The sequence below is a fragment of the Pholcus phalangioides genome, unplaced genomic scaffold (genome assembly GCF_987345545.1).
Source record: "Pholcus phalangioides strain wild (caught in Gottingen) unplaced genomic scaffold, Ppha-v1.0 ptg000024l_1, whole genome shotgun sequence".
Lineage (NCBI taxonomy): Eukaryota > Metazoa > Arthropoda > Arachnida > Araneae > Pholcidae > Pholcus > Pholcus phalangioides.
In genome coordinates this window covers 12,918,420-12,942,563 of record NW_028301616.1, presented here as the reverse complement: position 1 = coordinate 12,942,563, position 24,144 = coordinate 12,918,420, and the positions used below count along the sequence as shown (strand labels likewise).

At 34.8% G+C, this 24,144-nt stretch overlaps 2 protein-coding genes across 3 annotated transcripts in view; one reads left to right on the top strand and one right to left on the bottom strand.

Annotated features, from left to right (window-relative positions):
- The window catches only part of LOC149068756 (ATP-dependent DNA helicase DDX31), a 19,427-nt gene extending 12,182 nt beyond the window's left edge, over positions 1–7,245 (bottom strand). Inside the window, exons 1-4 of the mRNA XM_089251277.1 lie at positions 7,003–7,245; positions 4,415–4,623; positions 3,552–3,627; positions 1,517–1,631 (exon numbers count right to left, since the gene is read on the bottom strand). Coding sequence (XP_089107403.1) covers positions 1,517–1,631; positions 3,552–3,627; positions 4,415–4,623; positions 7,003–7,113 — 511 coding nt within the window. The 5' untranslated portion in view covers positions 7,114–7,245. The remainder of the gene's footprint in view (positions 1–1,516; positions 1,632–3,551; positions 3,628–4,414; positions 4,624–7,002) is intronic.
- LOC149068755 (zinc finger CCCH-type with G patch domain-containing protein) lies at positions 7,241–24,144 on the top strand. Of its 2 annotated transcripts, none has more exons than XM_089251279.1 (14): positions 7,241–7,347; positions 8,235–8,337; positions 10,015–10,094; positions 11,577–11,834; positions 13,041–13,135; positions 13,466–13,528; positions 14,360–14,517; positions 15,958–16,127; positions 20,550–20,593; positions 22,316–22,380; positions 22,469–22,660; positions 22,861–22,943; positions 23,165–23,247; positions 23,856–24,144. In XM_089251279.1, the coding sequence occupies exons 1-14, from the start codon at positions 7,303–7,305 to the stop codon at positions 23,992–23,994; spliced, it is 1,578 nt and encodes a 525-aa protein (XP_089107405.1). In that variant the 5' UTR covers positions 7,241–7,302; the 3' UTR covers positions 23,995–24,144. The 2 variants fall into 2 exon arrangements, with proteins under 2 accessions (XP_089107405.1, XP_089107404.1); XM_089251278.1 differs by having other exon boundaries at positions 15,955–16,127; positions 23,856–24,118.

Below are 24,144 nucleotides of genomic sequence, written 5' to 3'. Positions count from 1 at the left end.
CTGCCATTGTAGCAGCAGTTACCGATCTAACAACTATGCCAGACACTTGTTGTGTTATATAGGCGTTGCCGACCGCAGCGCCGTACTCTGATCGGTTCCATATCTCTTTATTTGCATATGCATGCCTTTACCAGTTTTTTTGGCTCTTCAGTTTATGTACCTGTATATTGTTGAACAATTATTCTATACTCTACAATCTACAAATCCATAAAATGCTCGATCTGCAATTTTCTATGAAAAGTTTTCGCATTGAGGATAATCTTGAATTATTGGGAAAAGCATATTTTGATTGCCAAATATTGTCCTTTGTGAATGAGCAGCACAATTGTCTAAAAAAACTTTTTTCCTCTCACATAAAACATTTTGATCTAGTTTTTTCAATCATCTCTCATTTAAAAATTTCAGAAATCATTCACATCTATCTATGGCTTTAGTCTATATGCTGTTTTCAGGTTCCAAAAAGAGAAATCACAGGAAGTAACCCTATCCAAAGATATGAGGGAGAATCTTCGACACATATCAATCAACAAACAAACAGCAGAAACAATGAAACACAAAAGTTTTGAAATACACGAGAGTAAGGTCTTAAATTTTTTTGAACTGATTAATTAACACATGGGTGACTTTTATATTTGCCAATTCTCAGACTTGAAAAATCTGTAGTTTATCACGTGATGAAAGGTTTCTAACCAAAGAAAACATGGCATACAAATGAAAGGAGGGAAACTAATCATTTAGAGATTTCGGTTGATTACCATAAGACCCTTTTTTTCTGGGACGTTCCCATATATTTTTCGCCATTCCAATTTTTTTAGCAATGGCAGGCAAATTTTGACATCATATTTCACGACAATTACAGATTTTCCATACTTGAAATCAAATTGATCATATTTTTCCTGAGAAAACGTGGTCAGCCTGGAATTACAAGGAAAGAATATTTTTTTAGGGATTTTTTATTTAAACATAACACAATTTGAGGATTTTTAGGAATTTTGCTATAAAAATTCAAAAAATCAGAAAAATCTGGTTTTTGACTGGAAGATTTTAATAAGGTTGAAAAATCGGAAGCATTGGCATCTATTTTCAGGATTTCTAAAAATGAGTTGTGATAATGCGAATGTATCGTAGCATTAAGCAGGATATGGCCATCATGTGTCGAGTTAGAGAGGTTTTTTCCCATTGAATTTAATATTGTCGAACCATTGAGGGGGATAATAAATATCAAGTTACAAGGAAAGTCTAGTTATCATAGTTGTCTGTGTGTCAAGTTATCAACGTTGCACTGTATTTCCCAACCAGCAAGTAAGGAATTATTATTATGCAAGGCTGCTCTGATGAAGTCTTTATATACATATTTTTTAAGTGGCACAGTGTTTTGATGTGTGTAATGAAGAATTTTTAAATTACTCCAACATATTACAAATCAGGGACTAAATGTTCAAAGCTGTCATCCAAAACTGATTGTTGTGTAAATTTATCATGGAAGGGGGACGAGTATGTAAGAAAATTATTTCACCTGATCCTGTGCAAGATTTCACGAGAACATCTTTCTCATCTAGAAGTGGTGGTATTGCATTACGCTGGACTTCAGTCATTTTAGTTGCACTAAATTTACTCCCCAGGCAAGAAACCTGAAACAAATACAATATCATAGGTGCCAATTCCCAGACTTGGAAAATCTGTAGTTTATCATGTGATGAAGTGTTCTGCACCAAAAATAAAACATTTCATGCAAATAAGGGGGGAAAATAGTTTTTTTTGGATTGCATAGGGTGACCGTATGACCTGCTTTCTCGGGACATTCCCATATTTTCAACCACTCTGATTCTTTTCCTCAGGAAAATGTAGTTTTTTTTCCATATTTTCAATGAAACCTACTTGAATTTTTTATCCTTCACTGAAGTAAAAAATTAAAATTATTTTGTTACCTTATAAATGAAAATTATGACTATAAATATGAATACTGTCTCACATACAGTGCTAAACAGTAAAATCTCAATAAATCGTCACTAAGTTCTCCAGAAATTGTGACCGCTTAAGCGAAGTGTAGTCAGTTTCAAGTGCAATTCTGCAAAAATCACAAAATTGAAATAATATAACATTTATAAAAAATAAAAACAAACAGGATTTTTATTTTTATAGTATTCAACTTATTATGGTTCAGTACACGGGTAAACTTGCAATTTATACAATTTTGTTTCAATTTAGACAGATCAGAGATACTGTTAGAATAGTTAACTTTTTCCTAACACATTTAATGCATATTAATTTTACAACACATTTAATTTTAGTTCATGGTACAAACATGAGGTAATCTTGAATACAAAGCCTGATTTTGACTTGAAGGGACAGTGGACAGCTCAAAGCAGACATTAAAGTAAGCCTTCTTGATTTAAGAAAAAATGTCTGGTTTGTCAACAAATATATTTGCTCAAGTTTGAAACCGAAAAGAGCTCCACTTATAAGAGCCCCAAATAAGTGGAGGCTCTTAGCAAATACCGTACTTGCCCATGCAGAAATCAGGTCCAGCTCGAACAGTCCCTAATGCTTCAAGAACTTGTTTTTTGTTTTTTTTTAAATTCGGCAAATGAACTTCATTAGCGCCACTTTCATCACTTCAGCTGTTCTGTTTTGATACATAAGGCTTTTGTGGTAGCTTCTGAAAATATATCAAGCTCTTTTTTTAAGGCGAGCCATATAAACCATCTATTCCTCTCTCTCAAATCTTTCTGTAGTGATGAGTTAAACAAAATCAGTAACGAGTAAACAAGGGTTTGATCTATGAAAGCTAGGTGGGACCAAAGAAAAATGATGGCTTACCAAGGTTTTACTGTAATTATCTCTCACTTATTCATTAGTGCAAGGGAACAAGAAAAATAAGACTCATAAGTGGGAGAGACATATAAGTGAGTAGCATTATTATGCTACATCTTTGACCAGGAGCGCAAAAAATCATCTTATCTGAGAGGTCACTGTATCATAAATGTTTTTCTTATAATTTGTTTCAATCAACTGTGATTTGTGATTTACAGTAGCGTTCTATTTCCTAACATTGATGACTTTTTTGCAATTTTAGCAATAATTGCCAACTTCGCTTACTTATGGTGTTACATTTGACGACAATTGCAGATTTCCCATACTTGAAATCCTATAATGCATATCCCATATGTTCCCCGAGAAAACATGGTCAGCTTGGAATTATAAGGACTAAGAGTAATTTCTTCAGGATTTTTCATTAAATAAGAACAACTTGAGGATTTTTAGTGATTTTTCTATAAAGATTCGAAAAATAAAAAGAATCTAGTTTCTGGATGGAATATTTTAAGACAGCTGAAAAATTGGAAGGCTTCTCAAATTGGAAGCATTGGAACCTATGCAATATTGAGTCCAAAATTGAAAACAAAGAAATATATGAATGAAAAAAAATTGTCAGAGTGAATATTCTGTATATACTATGGGTCTAATTTTAAATAGTCCTAGAAGATACAAACACAGAATAAAATATTTAATAAAATTATCAGCAGTTACTGCAAAAATCGCACAACGCTTACCAAATGAGGATGAAGATTCAAGTCGGAAAATTCGTCGTTAGTAAACAGATGTTCTTTTCTTTGTTCCTTGCTGCATCTGATAGAGAACAAAAATGAGTATATTTGAAATAAGTTATATGCAGGGTTTTTCTTATTGAGAAGTATGTCATTATATTAAATTATCATACTGCGGCAATTCCCAGGCCTGAAAAATCGTGAAAAAATATTAACAAAGAAAACATGTCAACATGAAAAGAAAAATAGGGATTTTTTTGACTATTGCATATTGTGAACTTACGACCAGTTTTCTGAAACTATGTTGTATTTTCCCGTAATTTGGGCCACCCAACTCTTTTTTTTTGCCTTTTTTCTTCACCAACACATACTTGGATTTTTCTATTGAAATCAAGGATAAAATTATTTTGCCAACAAAAAATTATGCAGTATTATTGATAATTATGACTATAAATAATGTCACGTATTTGTTACGTTAAACATTTTTTTCCCTGTAGAAAAAAACTTTACTGATTTGCAGAAGAGCTTCAATTCCCACTATTAGAATTTTTTGGTGATTTTAGCAATAATTGGCAACTTTGCTCACTTTTAGCATCATCTTTGATGACGAGGCATATTTGAAATCCCAATTTCCCCATATTTTTATCGAAAAACATGGTCAGCCAAGGACTGTAAGAATTGAGGAATTTTTTTTAGGGATTTTTCATTTTTGCAAAGCACAATTAGAGAATTTTTCTAATAACACATTAAAAATCGGAAGAATCTGGTTTCCGACCGAAAGATTTTGATAAAGCTACAAAACCGGAAGGCTTTCAGGTAAATCAGAAGCATTAGCACCTATGAATTACGTTGTTATAAACTTCACATACTTTTCAATACGTGGTATTTCTGGATTGCTACAGAAGAGTGAAGCGATATGCAGCCTATTTGGAGCAGTCTTGTTGAACCCATGAGTTCTTGGAACATCAGAGTGAAGTTTGTTTGAGAGAATATTTGGGTTATCATTGCCGATATTTTTCTGTGATAGAAAGTCTTTCTTCTGCAAGAGAGAGCCTTTTTTTCTGTTAAAAGAATTTCCCTGGAAAAAAAAAACTGATATTTTACCACAACAAAACACATTTTATAAGAAAAATATTTCGATTTTTTTTCGAAAGGCAAACTTATTAATATAACCCTAAAAGTCTGAGATCAAGTTCATTATTCATTTTCATAATGTAATTTCACTTACTAAAATTCAATATAGAGGTCTACCAAATGTCATGGTCAGGTATCAATAGAATACACGTTGTAAAGATTTCTCTGGGGAATCTAATGAATTGGCACATGAAAGAATGTGTTCGGCGTGTATATATACAAGGCCTAACTTGTTTAATATTATAAAGTTGTGTTCGTTTTGTTTTATACTGGTGCTGCCCTGTGCTGTCTTAAGGCATGGGCCCACCCGGGCACGGCCCAGGGGCCTCAAGCGAAGAAGGGGCCTCACAAAAATGAGATCTGGTGGAAGTTTTCAAGAATTTGCCTCGTAGGACCTCAGAAAAATCACTTGGCCCAAGGGCCCATGATGCTCTTGAGACGGCCCTGGTGCTGCCATCTGTCATTCAAATTTTGAAACTAAAATAAATGCCTGAATTTTCATGTTATGTAAATACTGTGTTGAAGGTCTGCCTGCTCTCTGCCGAGAAAATTTTTCAAACGGTAGAAATACTCGCTTTTGCCTCCCTCTCTAATCCTAAGTAACCAAAAACTGTGGGCTAGAAACTTTCTGAGACACCCAAAAGCACAGTAAGATTTTAAAAGTCCCTCCACAGAGGGCAAGGAGACCTTCAAAACAATGCACAATCATGAAAATGCAGGCATCAACCACTTTCGGAAATGTGGAAGCTTAATGGCTGCAATTCTCACACACAAATAATTTTGCATTCAAGAAGTGCAAAAGAACTTTTGTGTCTCCAATTATTCAAATAGAATTTTTTTTTATTGGGAATGATTATTTGTGTTAGTAACCGTTTGGTCCATGACAGTGGTGTTGGTGAATTATATATCCATGAATTTCGGTTACTAAGAATCGTAAGTGGACGCGGGCTCTTCTGAAGGGAGAAAGAGATAGGGGGGGGACAGATCTCCGAGGAAGTGTGTAGTGAATGGGGATCACCCCTCCTCTGTATCCACCTATGACCAAAGCAGCTTAAACTTACCTGCTGCATGAATGCAAAAGCCTAATGTGCCACCCTATAGACAATGCTTGTGGGGCTTTAGTCTAGGGCAGAGGTCTTCAAACCTTTTCCAGCAGTGATCACATTACCAAAAGAGGAGCACTCTTACGGCAAGTTTAAAATATGAATGCATGAAATGATGATGATTTCAATCCTTGAATGCAATTCCTTTAAGGTGTTTCAGTGAAACATTGATCAAGTGCTCGTGAGCACAAAATCAGACACAAACATCGAGCACTCTGGGCATTTCAAGGAGCACCGTGGTGTTTGCAAGTAACGATTTGGAGATACCTGGTCTAGGGGATCTTGGGATAAGCCTGTTTATTAGTACAAAGCCGCAAACCATCGTTTACTGAGCAAAATGTGCATGCCTATACGTCCCGCTGTTGAAAAAATTGTCTCACTCTTTGACCCAGGATTAATTTATCGTTCTTTATCATGCTAGGTAATTTAATCCACATTGCAAATCTTATTCATGAGTCATTATTCAATCTTATCCTGTGAAGAGTAAGTATAATGAGGCAGCTTTTATTAAAAAATTTATTTCAAAGGCGTTTCTGGTAGCAAAAGAACCAGAACAACTGAGAAACCAAAAGCAAAATTTTTCCATTGCCTTTATTTGGTCATTTCTGAAAAATTACTAGGTTGGGGGTACCAAAAATGCACACTTGCATAATGTGACCAAATACATTATTTCCGATATAACAGTTCCAGGATGTCTTTTCCCTCAATCCTAAGCTGCCACCCCAAATATACCACTTCCCTTGCATCATTGCTTAAACAGTCCCTGCCTATGCCACGAATTATGTAAGAAGAAATTTCGAGACATCACTTTATAGAATGGAAATTTCTGTGGATGGAAGTGCATTCCTTCAAAGTAGCTTATAATGTTGGTTGGAAGAATCGACAAATCATGATTGCTATAACTATTCTATGAGTGTTTTGATCTAAAATTTCCCAATCAGACAATTTTAGAAATATTGAATTTCATGGGAACTTTAAAAATGTCGAGTGTTGGCACATTCACTGTGATTATGAGTTAGCATTGACTTTGATTATGGGTTGGCATTGACTCTGATTATGGGACTTGAGAGATAGCAATGATATTTTATTGGTGATTAACTCATCTTGCATTTCTCCCGTTATTTTTGAGTATTATATCACTACTTACAACATGAATTCATGTTAGCCTACATGTTTTTAAAAACTAAGCTTCGTGGATATGCATGATAAATGAAATTTACCTCATTTCCAACCTCTGGCGCAAGCTTCTCAACTTTGTTGACAGCTTTTTTACGTTTGAAGGTTGGTTGTTCAGTGGAGATGTTCAGTTTCATGCCGTCCTCTGGATCCATGGTTCCGACCACCACGTGAAAAAGTTTACAAGCAATTTCACTTTCACGACTTGTCTTGACTTGTCGATACGACGGTTTTATATATTCTAGAAACCTTGGGTTTACGTGCGAGCGATAATTATGGGAATGAAACATTCCTCATCTGAAAACTTTTAAAGAGCGTACTGCATATGTAAACAATAAACAGAAATGAGTGAAACCGATGTCCCTCAGGAAGAGCAATATAAGCTTCAAGTAAGTGTAACGTTTATTATTGAGAAGCCCGACTTTGACCCAAGGAGCCCCTGGGTAAAGAAGGTTTCCCGCTCTTCATCTTCGGTTAGTCAGTGGTTACATATTGCTCAATTTTTGGGACCCTGGGCGAATACCTAGATCGATCAAACAGATTTAACAAACTTCCTAACAAAGAAATCGGTGATTAACTAAATTATATTAATATTCTTAAGCTTGTGATAGTTAATACTCATCCAGAGACGGATTTATGGTTTTGTTCCCCTTCGGGCTGCATAAGTTTTGACGTCCTTCTCCCATTCTAGTTCACTTTTCTAGACCACTCATTTCTCAAATTTATCTCCTCAGGGATATGTATTCTCGCATAACGATCTCTAAGTCACTCTTTTGATCACTCATATGCTTTCACACTTTCTTCGTCGTTCACTGACTACCGGGACTTCTCCCTCTGAATCAGTGTTTCCCAAAGTGGGCAATATCGTACCAGGTGGTTATGGAAAGGTCCAAGGGGTGGTAAAAGCTTTGGGTTCAGCATAGTAGCTTTGGGTTTAGTATAGGATCCTATGGGTTGTGTTGTGGGGGAATGTGAAAAGAAAATATTTTCGAAGAAGCTGGGGAGCGATGGGACAAAAAGTTTAGGAAACTGTGCCCAAATCAGCGGTGGCCAACAGCTAGGCCGCGCGTGGCTCGCAATGCTGAAGCTCACCATTCTGTTGGCTCTCGAGAAAAAAGAAGCTGGTCACCATCTTTAGCACACATTTTTGATGTTGATAAAGAACGTGATCTTCCATATCTCTGCCCATGCAGGCAATCTTATTTTATGATCATTTTGTACAATTATGTGTGATGTTATTTCATATCAGTTTACAGGCTTTTCATTCTTATTCTAGCTAGCAGCAGTAGAAGAAGCTTTAAAGCATGCTACTGGTGAGCAAGAAGTTGAACTTCTAGATTTGAAATACAAGCTTTTGGAAGTGATTTCCTTACTTGGAGGTAAATAAATTTCAAGTCCATTAAGTTCTTAACCATTTGATTGGAAGTTTTTGATATGATTGTTGTTTTGTGTTTTTTTGTCTCAAAACATTAGCTATACTGTAGAACCACTCTTTTGTAAATAGTTGAGACTAGAAACTTTGTCCGTGAAAGGAGGGTGACAATGACCACAGAAGTTATTAAAAATATTTAAAGTATTTTTATTCGAAGTATTTTCTTTTAAAAATAAATGTAATTTTAATCATTCTGATCATTTTTGTCGCACCACGGTCATTTTCTGCACACGAGGGCTAATTAGACCGGGACCAATTTATTGCCGATTCCAAACGGCAGGCTTGTTTTTTATACTCATTGAGAGGTTGGAACCCCTTGATGGGAGACTCCCTGTGGTAGCAATTTTTTGCTGCGTTCAAGTTGCAGTTTTGTTGTACCCCTGTATCAGGAAATAATTTTAATAATATGAGATAAATTTAAATTTGGGAAACAGATTTTATTAGTCAATTCAGAAAACATATTCGGTTGCGCAGAAAGCATTCTTCTTCATGGAAGAAATTTAAAAACTACCATTGTTGTTGGAAATTGGGGATTGTGAGCAAATGCAATATAGTAAAAGTCTGATATAATGAGTATGGCTTATAAAAAGAACCTCATTATAACGAGTAATCTGCAAATTATTGTCAAAGATGAAAAATATTAAAGATGCAAAAATATTCTCTGTCTTAGCGAGTTGAAAATTAAAAAGTTTTTTTTACTAACTTAAAACATTATTTCAAAAACACTAGCTTTTTTCCTCTACTTTTTCTTCCAAAATTACATAGGATGACACTTATCATCATACATGCTCCTTGTGAATATTAGTCTAAGTTATTCTAACAATGGACGGACTCAGAAAAGACCTTTTTTTACCTACTTTTCCTATTTTTAGTCTTCCTCACTATACACACAAAATATGTGACAATTTTATGACTTTTGTTTCTCCTAGTGTCTAAGAGACCACGGTTACTGCCATAGCATATTAGACTTCAACTTACAATATGAATTTGTTTCAGAATTTTTGAAGAAATCATGACGAAGTTTTAATGAGTCCATACAGCCATGAAAGTGAACAGCAATATAATAATAGCGGATTTTAATTGCTTGGTCGGCCAGCTAAATTGTTGTGAGAATTTCCAAATTACATGCAAAAATGTTGTAGAATCTATCACCAGTAATCAATTTCACAAAAGTAGTTCTGTTCATTCACAAACATATTTATCTAAAAGACATTTTAGTGCAGATAAAGCAAAATTTAACAATTTTTTAACTTGACAGCAAAAAGTTGACATTTGCTTATAACAAGAAGTCTGTTATAATCTCAATCAGCAGAGTACGAAAGAAAAGCAGTAAAAGAATACTCGTACACCTGGTAACGAGATCTAACAACCATGAGCAAAAGTCTGTTATAACAATTTTGCTCATGGTTGTTGGATCTCGTTGCCAGGTGTATGAGTATTCTTTTACTGCTTTTCTTTCGTACTCTGCTGATTGTAGCAATCAGGTTTTTCTTTCTGGAAAAATGTTGTAATAGTTTGTTTCTCCAATTCTATGCTATGCACTGATTTTCATTTTCAGTTGCACAACTATATTGAGCTGAGATTAAAATTTGTAAGTTTTCTTATGCTTTGGTATTATCAATAGGAGGAGTAGAATCTAGTAATGGCCTTGAAGCTTCAGGGAATCACGATCAATCCATTGATGATGAATTTGCTAAATTTCAGGTGAGCCTACTTTATTATCATCTCATTATGGTACAAATATTGAAAAAAAACTCAATATGAGCTAAAGTCTGAGTTAAGTTTCTGAATGGCGAAAATGAGTGTCCAGAATTTCATATGAATTCTATCAAAATCAGAGTTTCCAACTGCTACGGATTGTCCATAGTTTCCACGGATGGCCGCAATGAACTACGAAGCTGCAGGAGACAAACTTAATGCTACGGAAATCAGTTTAAAAAAATTAAGTCTTAGTTTCTTGTGGCGCTTTACTTATTTTTATAAAATTACATCAATCTTTACTGTAATGATGAATTTGTGTACGCATGTGAGAGTTCGAGAGAAGACAAACTCATAGCTGATCTGTTTTGTCTGTGCGCAGAAGGAAATCTGTAAAGCCGCATCTAAACCCACCGCTGAACTTGATGCCTAAACGCACAAAAACCTATTTTCTGCCAAAACCGTCCCACCCTGTGGGTCCAGACCCTGCTTCATTTGCACAGTGCATGGTTAAGCTCATAGAACTTGTGTCAGAAAGAATATTTCATCGTACGTGCCATAGGAGCTCTGATATGAAGAAAACAGGGATGGAGCGGTCTAGGGTTGCTAATCATCCATATATACGGCCTGTATGCAGGTTGGGATTACATTGAATATTCATGAATTATTAAGGGACTCTGTGACCTTGGAACGTTGCATCGGGAAGTGGCATGGGGGCTCATGAAGCTGGAGGCCTCTAGGTTCTAGTGCCACTGAGGTGCTGTATTTAATGAATGTTGAATTTGAAGTTAAATTCTTGAGTGATTATTTTTTATTGTACTATGACTATGTTGTCCTAGGGGGTAACCAACCCCCCCCCCCCCCATGGTAAAGGTGAACATTCATCACTATTGCTGTGCTTTAAATCAATGTTGGCATGTCTGCATAATGATTTTCTATCATAGGAAGTGAACTGTGATCTTCATAAAACACCAAAATTAAAAGTGTTGCAAGTAAATAAATTACTCTAGATGGAAAAGGTTTAATTTCTTTTTGAATCGATTCTTCCAAATATGTTGGAAGAAATATGAAGAGTTGTGTTCATTGAGAGTATAAATCTATACAGTATTTATAATATAGTTAATTTCTTGGACGCCACCTGTAAAACCCGCAGCATGGAAATGAAATCTTTTATTTTTCGAAATTCTCACATGACTGGATGTTGACCAAATTTTTGACCAGCACACACAGAATGAGAAAATCAATTATTATATATAAATAGATGAAATACGAGAGACTCTTCCCATATTTCTGCGTAGGCTATATTTTAGTGATCAAAAAAGTCAGAGTTTATTGCTAGGTAAATTTGGTTGCGAACCTTCTGTCATAAGGTAATTGAGAGGGTGAATCAGAAAATAGATCTTGTGTTGTTGGAAATTTATCAACAAATTATGAGATATTAGTGATATTTTGATATGTTAAGTGATCAATGTGTGTTTTATTACTTAGATGGAAATCAAAGCTCTTCAAGGGAATTCCAATGAAGATGATTCAGATACTCATCCAGATGCCACGGATAGTAAGAGTGAAGATGAAGACATTGAAAATGAGTCATATCAAGAACTTGCACAAATTATATCATCCCTTGAAGGAAGCAAGTGCAGGGCTCCTTATAAGCAGATTTCTGGAGAACAGGGATATTATAATGCATTGGTTGTCTCAGTAGATTATGATCCAAATGGCATGAAGAGTGTTGAAGACATAGAAGTAATATGTTGTATATAAAAGTAGTTTATCAAATATTATATTTATCCTGATATTTTGAGATATAATATTCAGGAATTTCGATGAAACTGTGTGATATATAGCAGTAACCCTCCACCATCATAACATCTGTGTAGGGAGACATAGATGATAAATTTTATTCTATTTTACCCCAACTTTTCTTGTTTTATTCAATTTAAATATCTCAGCAAATAGTACACTTAGAAACGTGAACTTTTTTTGTTGGCATTGGGAGAAGCAGGGCACAAGGTGTCTGTATAAAAAGTTTTTTTTTTGTTTTAATAACTGTACACCCCCCTTTCAATATGAATGTGTTTCTGAGTTCTACACATTATTTGGATAATTTTTCTAATTAGAAGGGTGCCTCTAGGATCAACAACTTTGCATTAAAATGTGGTGTGTGCTGGTAGCTAAGCTGCCCTGTGTGAATATAATCCAGAAGCTTCCTTTTCAACTGAAACTTTTGGATGACTTCTGTGATTAAATATAGCTTAGATATACCCTTGTTGTAAACTTGCAAAATCTTTTTGTTAGATAACATTTAAGTGATATAATCAAGTTATATACATTGAAGAAAAGCTTTCATGATAGAAGTGAACATAGCACGTTTTGCAGGTAACTGCATTAAAGATGGACCATTTCATCAACATTTTCATGATTATTTTTCATCAACATTTTCATGATTATTTTTCATCAACATTTTCATGATTATTTTTCATACACAAAACATGAATCCTCTTTTACTACTAAAATTTACACAGGTTTAGGGGAATGTATAGGAATTACATTTTTTTTGCCATGTTGATTTTAGGTCTGATGTTTTATTCTAAGTCAAGTTCCTCAAATCAAGAAATATCTGATACTTCAGTATGGTACAAATGCATCACAAAGTTAACAGTAAAAAAATTTTAATATATTTGAACAATATAAATATTGAGAAAATGAATTTTACCTAAAAAATTTTTGTATAGCCTAGGGTCGTTATTGTGAACTCAAACAGAAATAAACAATCAGTTGTAAACTTGAAAGTTTCTGAACCGAAAAGACATTCAAAGAAATGATCTAATGTTTTGTACTGGAGAACTATTTTGTAAACTGGAGGTTCCTAAAATCAAGCATTGACTGTATAATGAAAACCATTCACATGTAAAATTTGATGATTTTTAATTCCAACTCAATTTAATGCAGGTTAGAGTGATGTTCTGTAATCCAGTATGTGATCAAATGAAACCTTGCTCATTTTTCTTGGATGGTCATTGTAAGTTTTCAGAAGAGAAATGCAGGTTTGTATCGATTGAACTTACAGCAGTATAACATATTACTCAAGTAATTAATATTTTAATTTTTTTTGCAAAACTGGGAAAATTTGTGTAGGCATTTAAATGACTGATAACTAAGTAGTTTTTAACTGATGGTTAATTGTCTTAGTCAGTTTCATTATAAAAAATATATATTAAATGTGAACACTCGTAATATATTATATTATTGATAATTGTTGTTAGCTTACAATAATTTTATTTCTTAGTTTTGTTGTGGGTTATTGCAAATTAAAATTGCTGCTTCAAAACTCACTCCTTATAATTAGGGCTAATTTTCTTTATTTATAATTACAGGTATTCTCACGGACACAAAGTTAGTTTTTCTGATTTGCAAGAGTTTGTTCTTCCTGATCTCAGGTTGAAAGAAGTTTCTTAAAAATTTTTTTAATGCAGTTTTCTGTTCCCTTTTTTTGTATGTGTGTTTGTGGCTTCATTTTATGGAAAACCAACAAAACTTACCTAGTGTTGAACAGGAATAGTGGTAAATGAACAATGTACAATAGAGCATTTAGCTGATATACATATTTCAGCATTTTCATAGTCTCACTGTTCAGACCAGTAAGATAATGGTCACCTATTGCAGTGAATTAGGGGCAGTTATGAATTTGGGCTTTTACCGGTTATAGTGAAAGATTTTTCCTCCTTTCATTTCCACTAGCATATATGAAAAAGTTACGAAATTAATTTAGTAATATTATATAACAAATGATATATGAATATATTCAAATATGCCTTATGCTTCCAGACCCACACTAACCTATGGGGGAAGACACTTGTGAAACACCTGTAATTTTCACAGGGTCTTTGGTTTTCAGATGAGGTTCTGCATTTTAATTATATTATCTTTCTCTATTCATGAGATAAAAAGAAAAAATGACTTGATCATTTTTTGATTATTTTCCCTTTTTTTCAAAGTTCAAAAAAGTTTTCAAAAAAAAGTAAACCAGTTTAAGACATGTCCTGTAAATTATATGTGCAGAATTTTGCTAAGATTAGTTGAAAATGAACATTTGTATTGACAATATGCGCACACATGCACAGTGTGAAAATGAGAATTATATACAAAGATTACATTGTGCCATTTCCTGGATTTCTTATAAATTAAACTGTGATATGAAGAAATTCAAAACAGTCATCAGAATGCAAAACAATAAAGTTAACCTCTTTGTTTTTGTTTTTTTTTTGTAGGAATTTGAAAATAGATTCAAAGTGCCTTGCAAAGTGTGATGATGGTTTATGGCAAAAAGCAACAGTAGAGAAATGTTCAAAGGACCATAAATTTTCTGTGAAATTTGACAAGTCAGGAAAGACTCACACATTGGGAGCAGACTGCATCATACCATTAGGTCAAATTTTATTTTTATGTAGTCATAACTTTTAAGGGAACACAAAGCTTTTTACATATTTTTTTCTTTGGTTATGTATGAACTTTAAGGTTTTTAAAAGTGCAGTGAATTTTGTTTGTGAATGAATTTCATAAGTATAGAATATTTAAATTTTCCTATTTGTTATTCAAATTTTATTGGGAAATTTTTTTTCCTGTCATTAGTTGTTAGAACGATTCTTCAGAAGAAACATAAAATTTCATTGTAATATAAAAAGCCCAAAAAAGTGATTGTGCCTCTAAAAATAAATGTTAAACAATTGCAAGATTGGAGATGAAATATTTACAAATAAATATACCCAAATTTGAGTCTGTTTGCCGATATTCTGAAAATATATTTATATACTGGCATTTCACCCAAATCTGGGGCAGGTGTTGAGACCAAAACAATAGTGAATGAAGAGAACTTAAATGAATATGATTTATTGAGCATAAGTCTGTAAGCATTAAAACGAATGTGCACATACATGGCATTTCAAACTCAATACAATGTGGCTGAGCATAAAAAAAACACAGAAAAGAAACATTGCAAAAACTGATGAGTGATGCCATGTGAATGTTGACTAGAAAAATTTTCAGGAGTGAGTTATGTGTGTTTATTTATGTATAGCATGTGTGTGAGAGAAAGAGAGAGAAGAGTGTCAACTTTATTCTTGCTTAAACCATGAAACGTTGCAAAGTGAATTTCCCCTGACTATGGGCTAACAATTTGGAAGTTTCATATAGGCCTATATTGTACTGAATAGCAGCATTGAAAGCCCTAGACTATATTTATTACATTGAAGGGGTTTTTTAAATGCCTTTTTGCCTTCAGAACTTTGACCGAAAGTCAATCCGAGATGTTATTTTTAGTTCTGGTTAAACTTACATTCATATCAAGCATGATATTTTTTTTTCTTGGTCGCAATGCTTGAATTTACTTCTGTTGAAAATAAAACAAGGCATGTGCAGTATTTTTTGGCCTATCTGCCATTGCACTTACAGTTTTAGCTTACAATTTTGGAGGCTTGTAGCGTTCGATTGAATAACTATAACAAATAATCTGATGTTAATTTTAATCATATTCTCAATACCAAATCATAGATGGAACCTGATTAAAATAAAAAAGACAATGTGTGATCCATCCAGATAAACACTGGACTCCATGATTTTCAAAATGATTGATGCGAACCAAAAAACAATTGTTTTAAATAAAATTGGCATGCAATGTAATAAGACAAAATTTGTTTTTTATTTGGATTTTTTTTCTTTTTCTATTTGTATTATTTGAAGTGGTACTTCAACACGAATATTCTCAGATGTACCATTTTGTCTGTTACGCACTTATAATTTTTTATTAGTTTTATTTATTTCGCCATGATTTGTATTTTTAATTTTTTTTAATTTTTTAATTTTTAAGCAGTGGTTGATCAGGACGGATCACATTCTGTTGGAGATAGTGATGAGGAGGACTCAAGTTCACCAAAGGAATTTGATTCTGCGAGTCCTTCTAGCAGTAGTATCTTCAACAAAGACTTTTTACCATTAGATCAAGTTTCTTCACTTCCTGCTGTTTGGGAGCAGCATACAAAAGTATACAGTTTGTATTTTTGCAGTACTTTTAATTTGAACTCTTTCAAAAATATTAAATAATATGAATGGGAATATAAGGTTGTAAAAACATGCTCTCATTTAATTTTTCATCAATCCTAGACTAATTTCTTTCACTCTAGTTCATTAGAACTTCTCAAATCCAGAATCCTTGGGACCTAGGTGATTCCAGATTATGGAATTTTCCAGATAATAGATCCAATTTTGTTTATTTTTCATGTTTTTATAATTGATAACGGTAATGTGCTTCTTTGAGCATATTGATTCATATATTCATTTCAAATAAAATTAATAAGGAAATGTGTGTGTATATATATATATACAGGAGTTGGACAAAATAATATGAACACCTTGAAAAAAACAACACTCAAGGGAACCTGTCATATACTCCCGCTACCTAGTCGGCAAGAATGTGCACACATCAGTCTAGTCATAGCAGTCATAGCGTTCGGATGCGATGTATATTGGGGCGTTAAAACTTCATTATGGCTGACCTCACAGATTTCGAAAGAGGCATGATTGTTGGAGCCCTTCTTGCCGGGGCCACAGTAATGAAAATGGCCACCCCTTGTTAGTGTCGGGAGAGGTACTGTGTCGATGGTAATAACAGCCTATAGCAAACAGGGAAAGACATCATCTGCCAAAGCATAATAGTGGCCAAAAGTTGAAAATGACTGATAGAGACAGAAGGGTTTTGAAGCAGATTGTGGTCAGAAATCACAAGTCAACATTATCCTTGATAACATCTGAGATGAACACACATCTACAGGAAGGTGTATCGACAAAAACTATCCACCGTGAACTGCATGCACCAAACATGCACGGTAGAGGGGCTATTCCAAAATCATTGGTGACACCATGCAATGCCTTGAAACGAAGAACATGGTGTCACAAACATAAGAATTGGACACAACAACAATGGGAGAATGTCATCTGGTAGACAAATCGCCATTCACATTATTCTAGACTAACAGACGTGTTTATGTTTGGAGAACGCCAGCACAACCCTATGATGTTGATTGTCTCCTTTCTACTGTTAAGCGTGGAGGGGGGATCAGTGATGCTGTGGGGCACGATGTCTCACTTGTTGTCCTGGATGGGTGGGTTAAAGCATCGGTTTATGTCAGTATTTTGGCTGACCATCTTCATCCAATGGTGCAATACCAGTTCCCTGATTCTCGACCTGTGTTCCAAGAAGATAATTCGCTCATTCACACTGCTGGAATCATCTGAGACTGGCTTGATGCACATGATGATGAACTGCAACACTTCGTGTGGCCCACTCAGTCCCCTGATCTTAATATAATTGAACCTTTGTGGGGTATTTTGGAGGCCAAACTGCACGGTAGGTTTCCACCTCTAAAGACAAGTTTTGAATTAGTGACCTTTTTTTTTTACAGGAAGAGTGACTACGTATTCTGGTAACTATATGCGTATAATAATAGATAATTTAATTTTAAACCACAATTTATAAATTACATAATGTCTCTAGTAAAAAGATCCCTTTACTTTTCCTTTAAACATATTTTTGTATACGAATTGCATGGATTCAATTTTGTTTTTTGTGGAGATTATAAAAGGTAAATTTTCTAATTCTATATTCTTCTCACAACATTCATACTGGTGTTTCGTATTCTAGCTTTTTCAGAAGTTTACTTTTCCTCACAAAAACTTGAAGTATTATGTTTCTGTTTATGGCTTATACCTGTCGCATCACTTGATGTTTTTGACATGTTTTGAAATTCACTTAGATAAGCACAGAAAATAATCGAGCACTGGACAAGTTCTAAAACGCAAAGGTTGACTTTACAGCATGGAGAAATGAAATGAAAAAAAAGTTCTTTTGACCAAAGCTGACATTTCTGACTAATTCACTGAGACATGATGGTGCCAACATTGTTTCCATTTTCCCTCAAGGCCTAAAAAACGCAGTGCACACCCACAATACATCAAGAAGATATGGTACAAAAATAATAATAATGGCTAATGTAATAAAAAAAGCTAAAACAGAATTTTGATAGGAAGTTTGAGAGGTTCTATTGTAAAAAGTAGTGCAGTATACTCCCAAAAGCAATAATTATCTCATCCCAGTAGAAATTAACAGTTCTGGAGAGCTGTGTTTGCAAAATTAAGTAGTATCACAATACAATAGTCAGGAGAAATAACATGCTGGGATAGAATTAAAAGCGGTGGATTTGCAAGACATATGCCCTAATGTTTTAAATAGCCACAACAGGCAAAATGCCCATTGAGGTGGCTGAGGAAAAAGATGCCCATAACAAATATGGATGTCATATATTTCTAAACTACATCAACCCAATTAAAAATGCAATTACAGAAACTAGGAACAATATATATGTACATGATAAAATATTATACAATACCCATAAAGAATGCTTATGGTTGTCTTATTCTAAGTATGGATAGCTTCTCGATTTACCCAAACATGTTTATTGTATTTCTTTTTAAATGTGTCAATTGTGTTAAAATTTACTACCCCCGGGGGTAAGCTATTCCATTTATTTACAACCCTATTAGAGAAAAATTCCCTGTGACACCATAACCTAGAAATGTCCTTTACCAATCGATACTGGTGTCCACTTGATTGGTAAGGTTATGTGTTAAGGTTAACATTGTTAAGGTTAAAGTTCTGTGATCACAGTTAAAAAATATTTGTGTGTATCAAAATTAATCAGATTTTGTCTAGTATGTCTGTTATGAGTATATCTAGTATATCGCAAAGTGAGTATATACACTGAAGAGCCAAAAAAACTGGTTCACCTGCCTAATATTGTGTAGGGCCCCAGCGAGCCCGCAGAAGTGCCGCAACACGACGTGGCATGGACTCAACTAATGTCTGAAGTAGTGCTGGAGGTAACTGACACCATGAATCCTGCAGGGCTGTCCATAAATCTGTAGGAGTAAGAGGGGTGGAGATCTCTTCTGAACAGCACGTTGCAAGGCATCCCAGATATGTTCAATAATGTTCATGTCTGGAGATTTAGGTGGCCAGCGGAAGTGTCTAAAGTCAGAAGAGTGTTCCTGGAGCCACTTTGTAGCAATTCTGGACGTGTGGGGTGTCGCATTGTCCTGCTGAAATCGTCCAAGTCTGTCGGAATGCACAATGGACATGAATGGGCGCAGGTGATCAGACAGGATGCTTACGTACCTGTCACCTGTCAGAGTCGTATCTACACGTATCAGGGGTCCCATAACCCCAGCTGCACACGCCCCATGCCATCACAGAGCCTGCACCAGCTTGAACAGTCCCCTGTTGACATGTAGGTTCCATGGATTCATGAGGTTGTCTCCATACCCATACACGTCCATCAGCTCGAAGCAATTGGAACCGAGACTCGTCAGACCAGGCAACGTGTTTCCAGTCCTCAACAGTCCAATGTCGGTGTTGTCGGGCCCAGGCGAGGCGTAAAGCTTTGTGCCGTGCAGTCATCAAGGGTACACGAGTGGGTCTTTGGCTCCGGAAGCCCATATCGATGATGTTTCGTTGAATGGTTCGCACGCTGACACTTGTGGATGGCCCAGCATTGAAATCTGCAGCAATTTGCGGAAGGGTTGCACGTCTGTCATGTTTAATGATTCTCGTCGGCAGTCGTCGTTGGTCCCGTTCCTGCATGATCTTTTTCCGGCCGCAGCGATGTCGTAGATTTAATTTTTTACCGGATTCCCGATATTCACGGAACACTCGTGAAATGGTCGTACGTGAAAATCCAAATTTCAACGCTACCTCGGAGATGCTATGTCCCATCTCTCGTGCTCCGACTATAACACCACGTTCAAACTCACTTAAATCTCGATAACCTGCCATTGTAGCAGCAGTAACCGATCTAACAACTATGCCAGACACTTGTTGTGTTATATAGGCGTTGCAGAACGCAGCGCCATACTCTGATCGGTTCCATATCTCTTTATTTGCATATGCATGCCTGTACCAGTTTTTTTGGCTCTTCAGTTTATATTCTAGCTGAAAAATATTTGTAGCTTATGGTCTGGCCTAAAAGTTGAAATCATCTTGCGTTGCACATATCACTTATTTTTTCAGCAGTGCATTTCATGTATAAATGCAAAGAAAAAATTTTAAAACTGCCTAGTAGTTGAACAGTGTACAAAGGTTTTGGGTTAGACTGATATGGGATGGGTTTGAATTGTTGAGCAGCATGTTTTAGTTATTCAAAAGCGAATTTGAGCTACAGGTCCAAGGATGTGACTGGAGTATCTAACAGTAATTATTATACAAATATAACAGTAAATATTATGTTTATCAGTGGTTTCTGGTCATTTAAAAATCTGCTGTACGCTTCACATTTAAACTCAATGAAATGAACATTCTAAAGAAATTAAAATAAAACCATATATTTTCACTTACATTATGTTTTCTATTTCCAGGGCATTGGTTCAAAACTGATGGAGAAAATGGGTCATGTTTGGGGGTAAGTGAACAAATGTATCTTATGGTGCATGCTTTAGTCTGGTAATGCCTCAAGATATTGAGTAATATTCATGTCTAAGTTATATACTGGTTCCAGTTGTGTTCTAAAAATTTGTGCTACCAATGAAATAAGCTAGCATATGATTATTGAAAATGACGTCTAACTGATGAAGTTACTAAATAAACTCATTTGTTAGATATGCTATATTTTGACATCTAAGCTTTTGGAAAATTTACTCTGGTATAAAAACAAAACTATACATGAATTCAACAAAGCTATAATGTTGCCGCCACATTGTGCCATCAGCTGATTTCACTAGCCTACATGTAATGGTCATTAAGTACCAAAATATGGGGACAGTCAAACCACTTGAGCTAGAGTCTTTCTTGGAGGTTCAATGTGTGTGTGTGTGTGTGTGTGTGTGTGAAAAAGGTTCTGTTGCTATTATATCAATATGTGACTATTCTCCAGAAATACTTTAATTCTCATGAACCGAATCATCAATTCGACAGAAGGTTGATTTCCTTTTTCTTATACAGAATATGAATTATTGCTTATACATGCTTCATAATACTTTACACAAATTTTTCAAAAAAAATGTGAAATTCACATAAATAGTTGTAAATTATCTAAATGTTTAGTATGTGTCATGAATAACATATACCGTATATACTCGTGTATAAGCCGACTCGTATATAAACCAACTCCCCCGCTTCAGGACCACCAAAACCGCAATAAATTGAAAACCCGTGTATAAGCCGACCCCAAAATGAATAGCTTGCGGTAATTTACAATAGAAAATGATTCAAACTTTTTAATCTGTTTCTTCTGAGTCTCCAAGCTCATCGTAATCCATCAGATCATCATAGGGTGCGGCATCTTCGTTTTTATCCTCATCTGTGCTGTCATTGCCATTGTCACTTTCAAAGAGGATATCGTCTTCAGTTCCATCCATCGCATTGTTGATGCAACACTTTTTGAAGGATCGGATGATAATTTCAGTGGAAACAGAATTCCACGCCTCATGTACCCATTGGCACACAAGGCCAATGTCAGGTTTCTTCAAGGCACCGCTTTTTGTAGTTTTTTTATCATCGGAACTCATCCATTCGATCCACAAATTCCCAAAAAGCCTTTGAGAGGCTTGTTGATGCTCACATCTAAAGGCTGTACAATCAATGTTAGCCACCACCAACCAATGATGTTTTCCATTTCTTTGTCTCAGCTTTGACATTATCAGTTCTGTGGGGTTTGAACATTTCTTATACCAATAATGCCGGTTTCTCGAGCACTGCTACAAAAATGAATACTGAATGCGGGAGGTCAATATTTTCTCATCAAAAACTGACCCGAGTATAAGCCGACCCCCACACTTTGGGAACAAATTTTTCCACAAAAAAACTCGGCTTATACACGAGTATATACGGTATATTTATTTTGTCACTCTATGCATTTAGCTCAGTGTTCAAATATTCCTTAGGAATATCCAGCTAATATCAATGGATAATCAAATGACCATAAGTGCTAAGTTATTGAAAATATTATGGAGATGGTGTGTGGCAAATATATTTAATGGCAGGGCTTGTACTCGAATGCCCAATGCAATTTTTCTTGAATCTAACTACCTGAATTGCATCTTCATATAAGAATTTCGAGAAATATTTGAATATTAGAGTTGTGTTTTTTCATGAGAGTTCATGATTTTCTAATTGAAATTTTTAGACAAGGCCTTGGTAAACATTCTGATGGTAGATTGGAACCAGTGGAAGCCTGGATTTTACCAGCCGGTAAGTGTGGTAGCTATTAAGTATAGAAAGTGATGGATTTAAAAAAAAATAACTTTTTAATTATGCTTGTATTTTTCCTTACATGCAGGGAAGTCACTAGACAAATGCATAGAGATGCGAGACAAGTGTGATCAAAAAGGTCCCGTTTTGATTGAGACACGACTTGCAGTTGAACAAGATAAAGAAGAACAACGAGCAAAGAAAGCAAAGACAGAGGTGCAAGCTGCCAAAAGGGAAACAGTTTTTGATTTCTTGAATAGCAAGATAGCAAAAACTAAGGGTATTTATATTCCCGTTCACTTTCAGTACATAATCTTTTCCATATTTTTTTCATACTTCTAATTATCAAATTTTTCTTTGATCTGTCTGCATTCACATAACTTTGTTCCTGTTATTTTCATGAATGCTTTCATGTAAATTTTTACCCTGTGTTCAAAATGTTGGGTTTTTTTACTCATTCAAATTGTTATGTATTTGTAGATGAAGTTGGACGACATGGAATAGGGAAAGGGGTAACGAATGAGCTTGGGGACAAAACTGATACAAGAAGCTTGAATATTCAGGTAATATTCTCTGTGAAAATTTACAGCTTGCTCAAATTGAGAAAATACCATAAAATTATGTATGTTTATTTATGTCTGCAGAATAAGCAAGAGATATTGAAAAAAAACTATGCTCATAATAAGCTTATAGTCTGATAGAAAATATATTGTTTCTGTCCTTCAAAACTTTGTGATTTTATTTCTCCACTATAAGAATGAATTGTTTTAAAAAAATTTCTCAGATTTTTTCCATTGGTGAAGACATAAGGAAGGCAAGAAAAGAGTTGAATCGATTACAGCAATCACTGCAGAGGAACACAAATAGGTAATTTTTCTATGTGCAATTGTTAAATTAAAATCTGAGGAAAAGATAAAATTTTAGAAATTTGTGTGAGCCTGTCCATTAACATATAAAGGGGTTACTAAGTTTCAGGAAAGTAAAAAATAAAATTACATTGGTTCATTTTTTTTCGAAAAAAATATGCTTCACTAAATCTGTACTCAGATGCAAAATGTTATACAAGTCACTTTTTCAAAATTTCACAAGGGCAAATTTGTAAATACTGCTTAACTAAAATGCGATACCATGGCTTTTTTGATTTATTGCAATTTACAAATCTGTTGGTTCCTCATAAACCAAAGGAGATGAATGAAATTTTGTCACCTTCCAAAATTTTGGCGAACGAGACTCCAGTATGCAACAACTCAACTTTTTGGGAAAAGTGACTTGTGACATTTTGCCATCTGACAACAGAAATATGCTTGACCTAAAATTTTTAATCAAATTTTCTTAAGCTCTGGTCTCAGTCTGCCTTATATTTTCCCCTATGAAGTCCCAAGCTTGATTTGGAGAATTATTGATTCTAAATCACTATTTCATTCATAATGTTTTAACTTATTTGCTTTGAGAGAATATATGTACGTATATTCTAGAAATGAAGTGACAAGGCAGCAAGTACTAAAGAAGATAGAAGCTCAAAGCGATATTCTTCGAAATCTTCAAGCAAAGGAAATGAGACTCAATAGAGACTTTAAATCGCAGAATAGTCACAAGAAGCTCACAGTGTTTTAAGATGTCCCAGAAATCATTAGTTCTGTATTTATGAATCTGTGGTGAAGTATCACACCAAGCAAACATTTGAAAATGTTTGCATTTCCATCTTCATTATTTAACTTCCAATAACTTGAGAATGCAAAATTTTGCATAGATTAAAATAGTTTC

Bases quoted from the DNA above. Each gene is read 5' to 3' on its own strand.
- LOC149068755 (XM_089251278.1), top strand. From the start codon at position 7,303: ATGAGTGAAACCGATGTCCCTCAGGAAGAGCAATATAAGCTTCAA. The intron at 22,944-23,164 runs GTAATATTCTCT...AAAATTTCTCAG, and splicing joins CAAGAAGCTTGAATATTCAG to ATTTTTTCCATTGGTGAAGA. The intron at 23,248-23,855 runs GTAATTTTTCTA...CGTATATTCTAG, and splicing joins CTGCAGAGGAACACAAATAG to AAATGAAGTGACAAGGCAGC.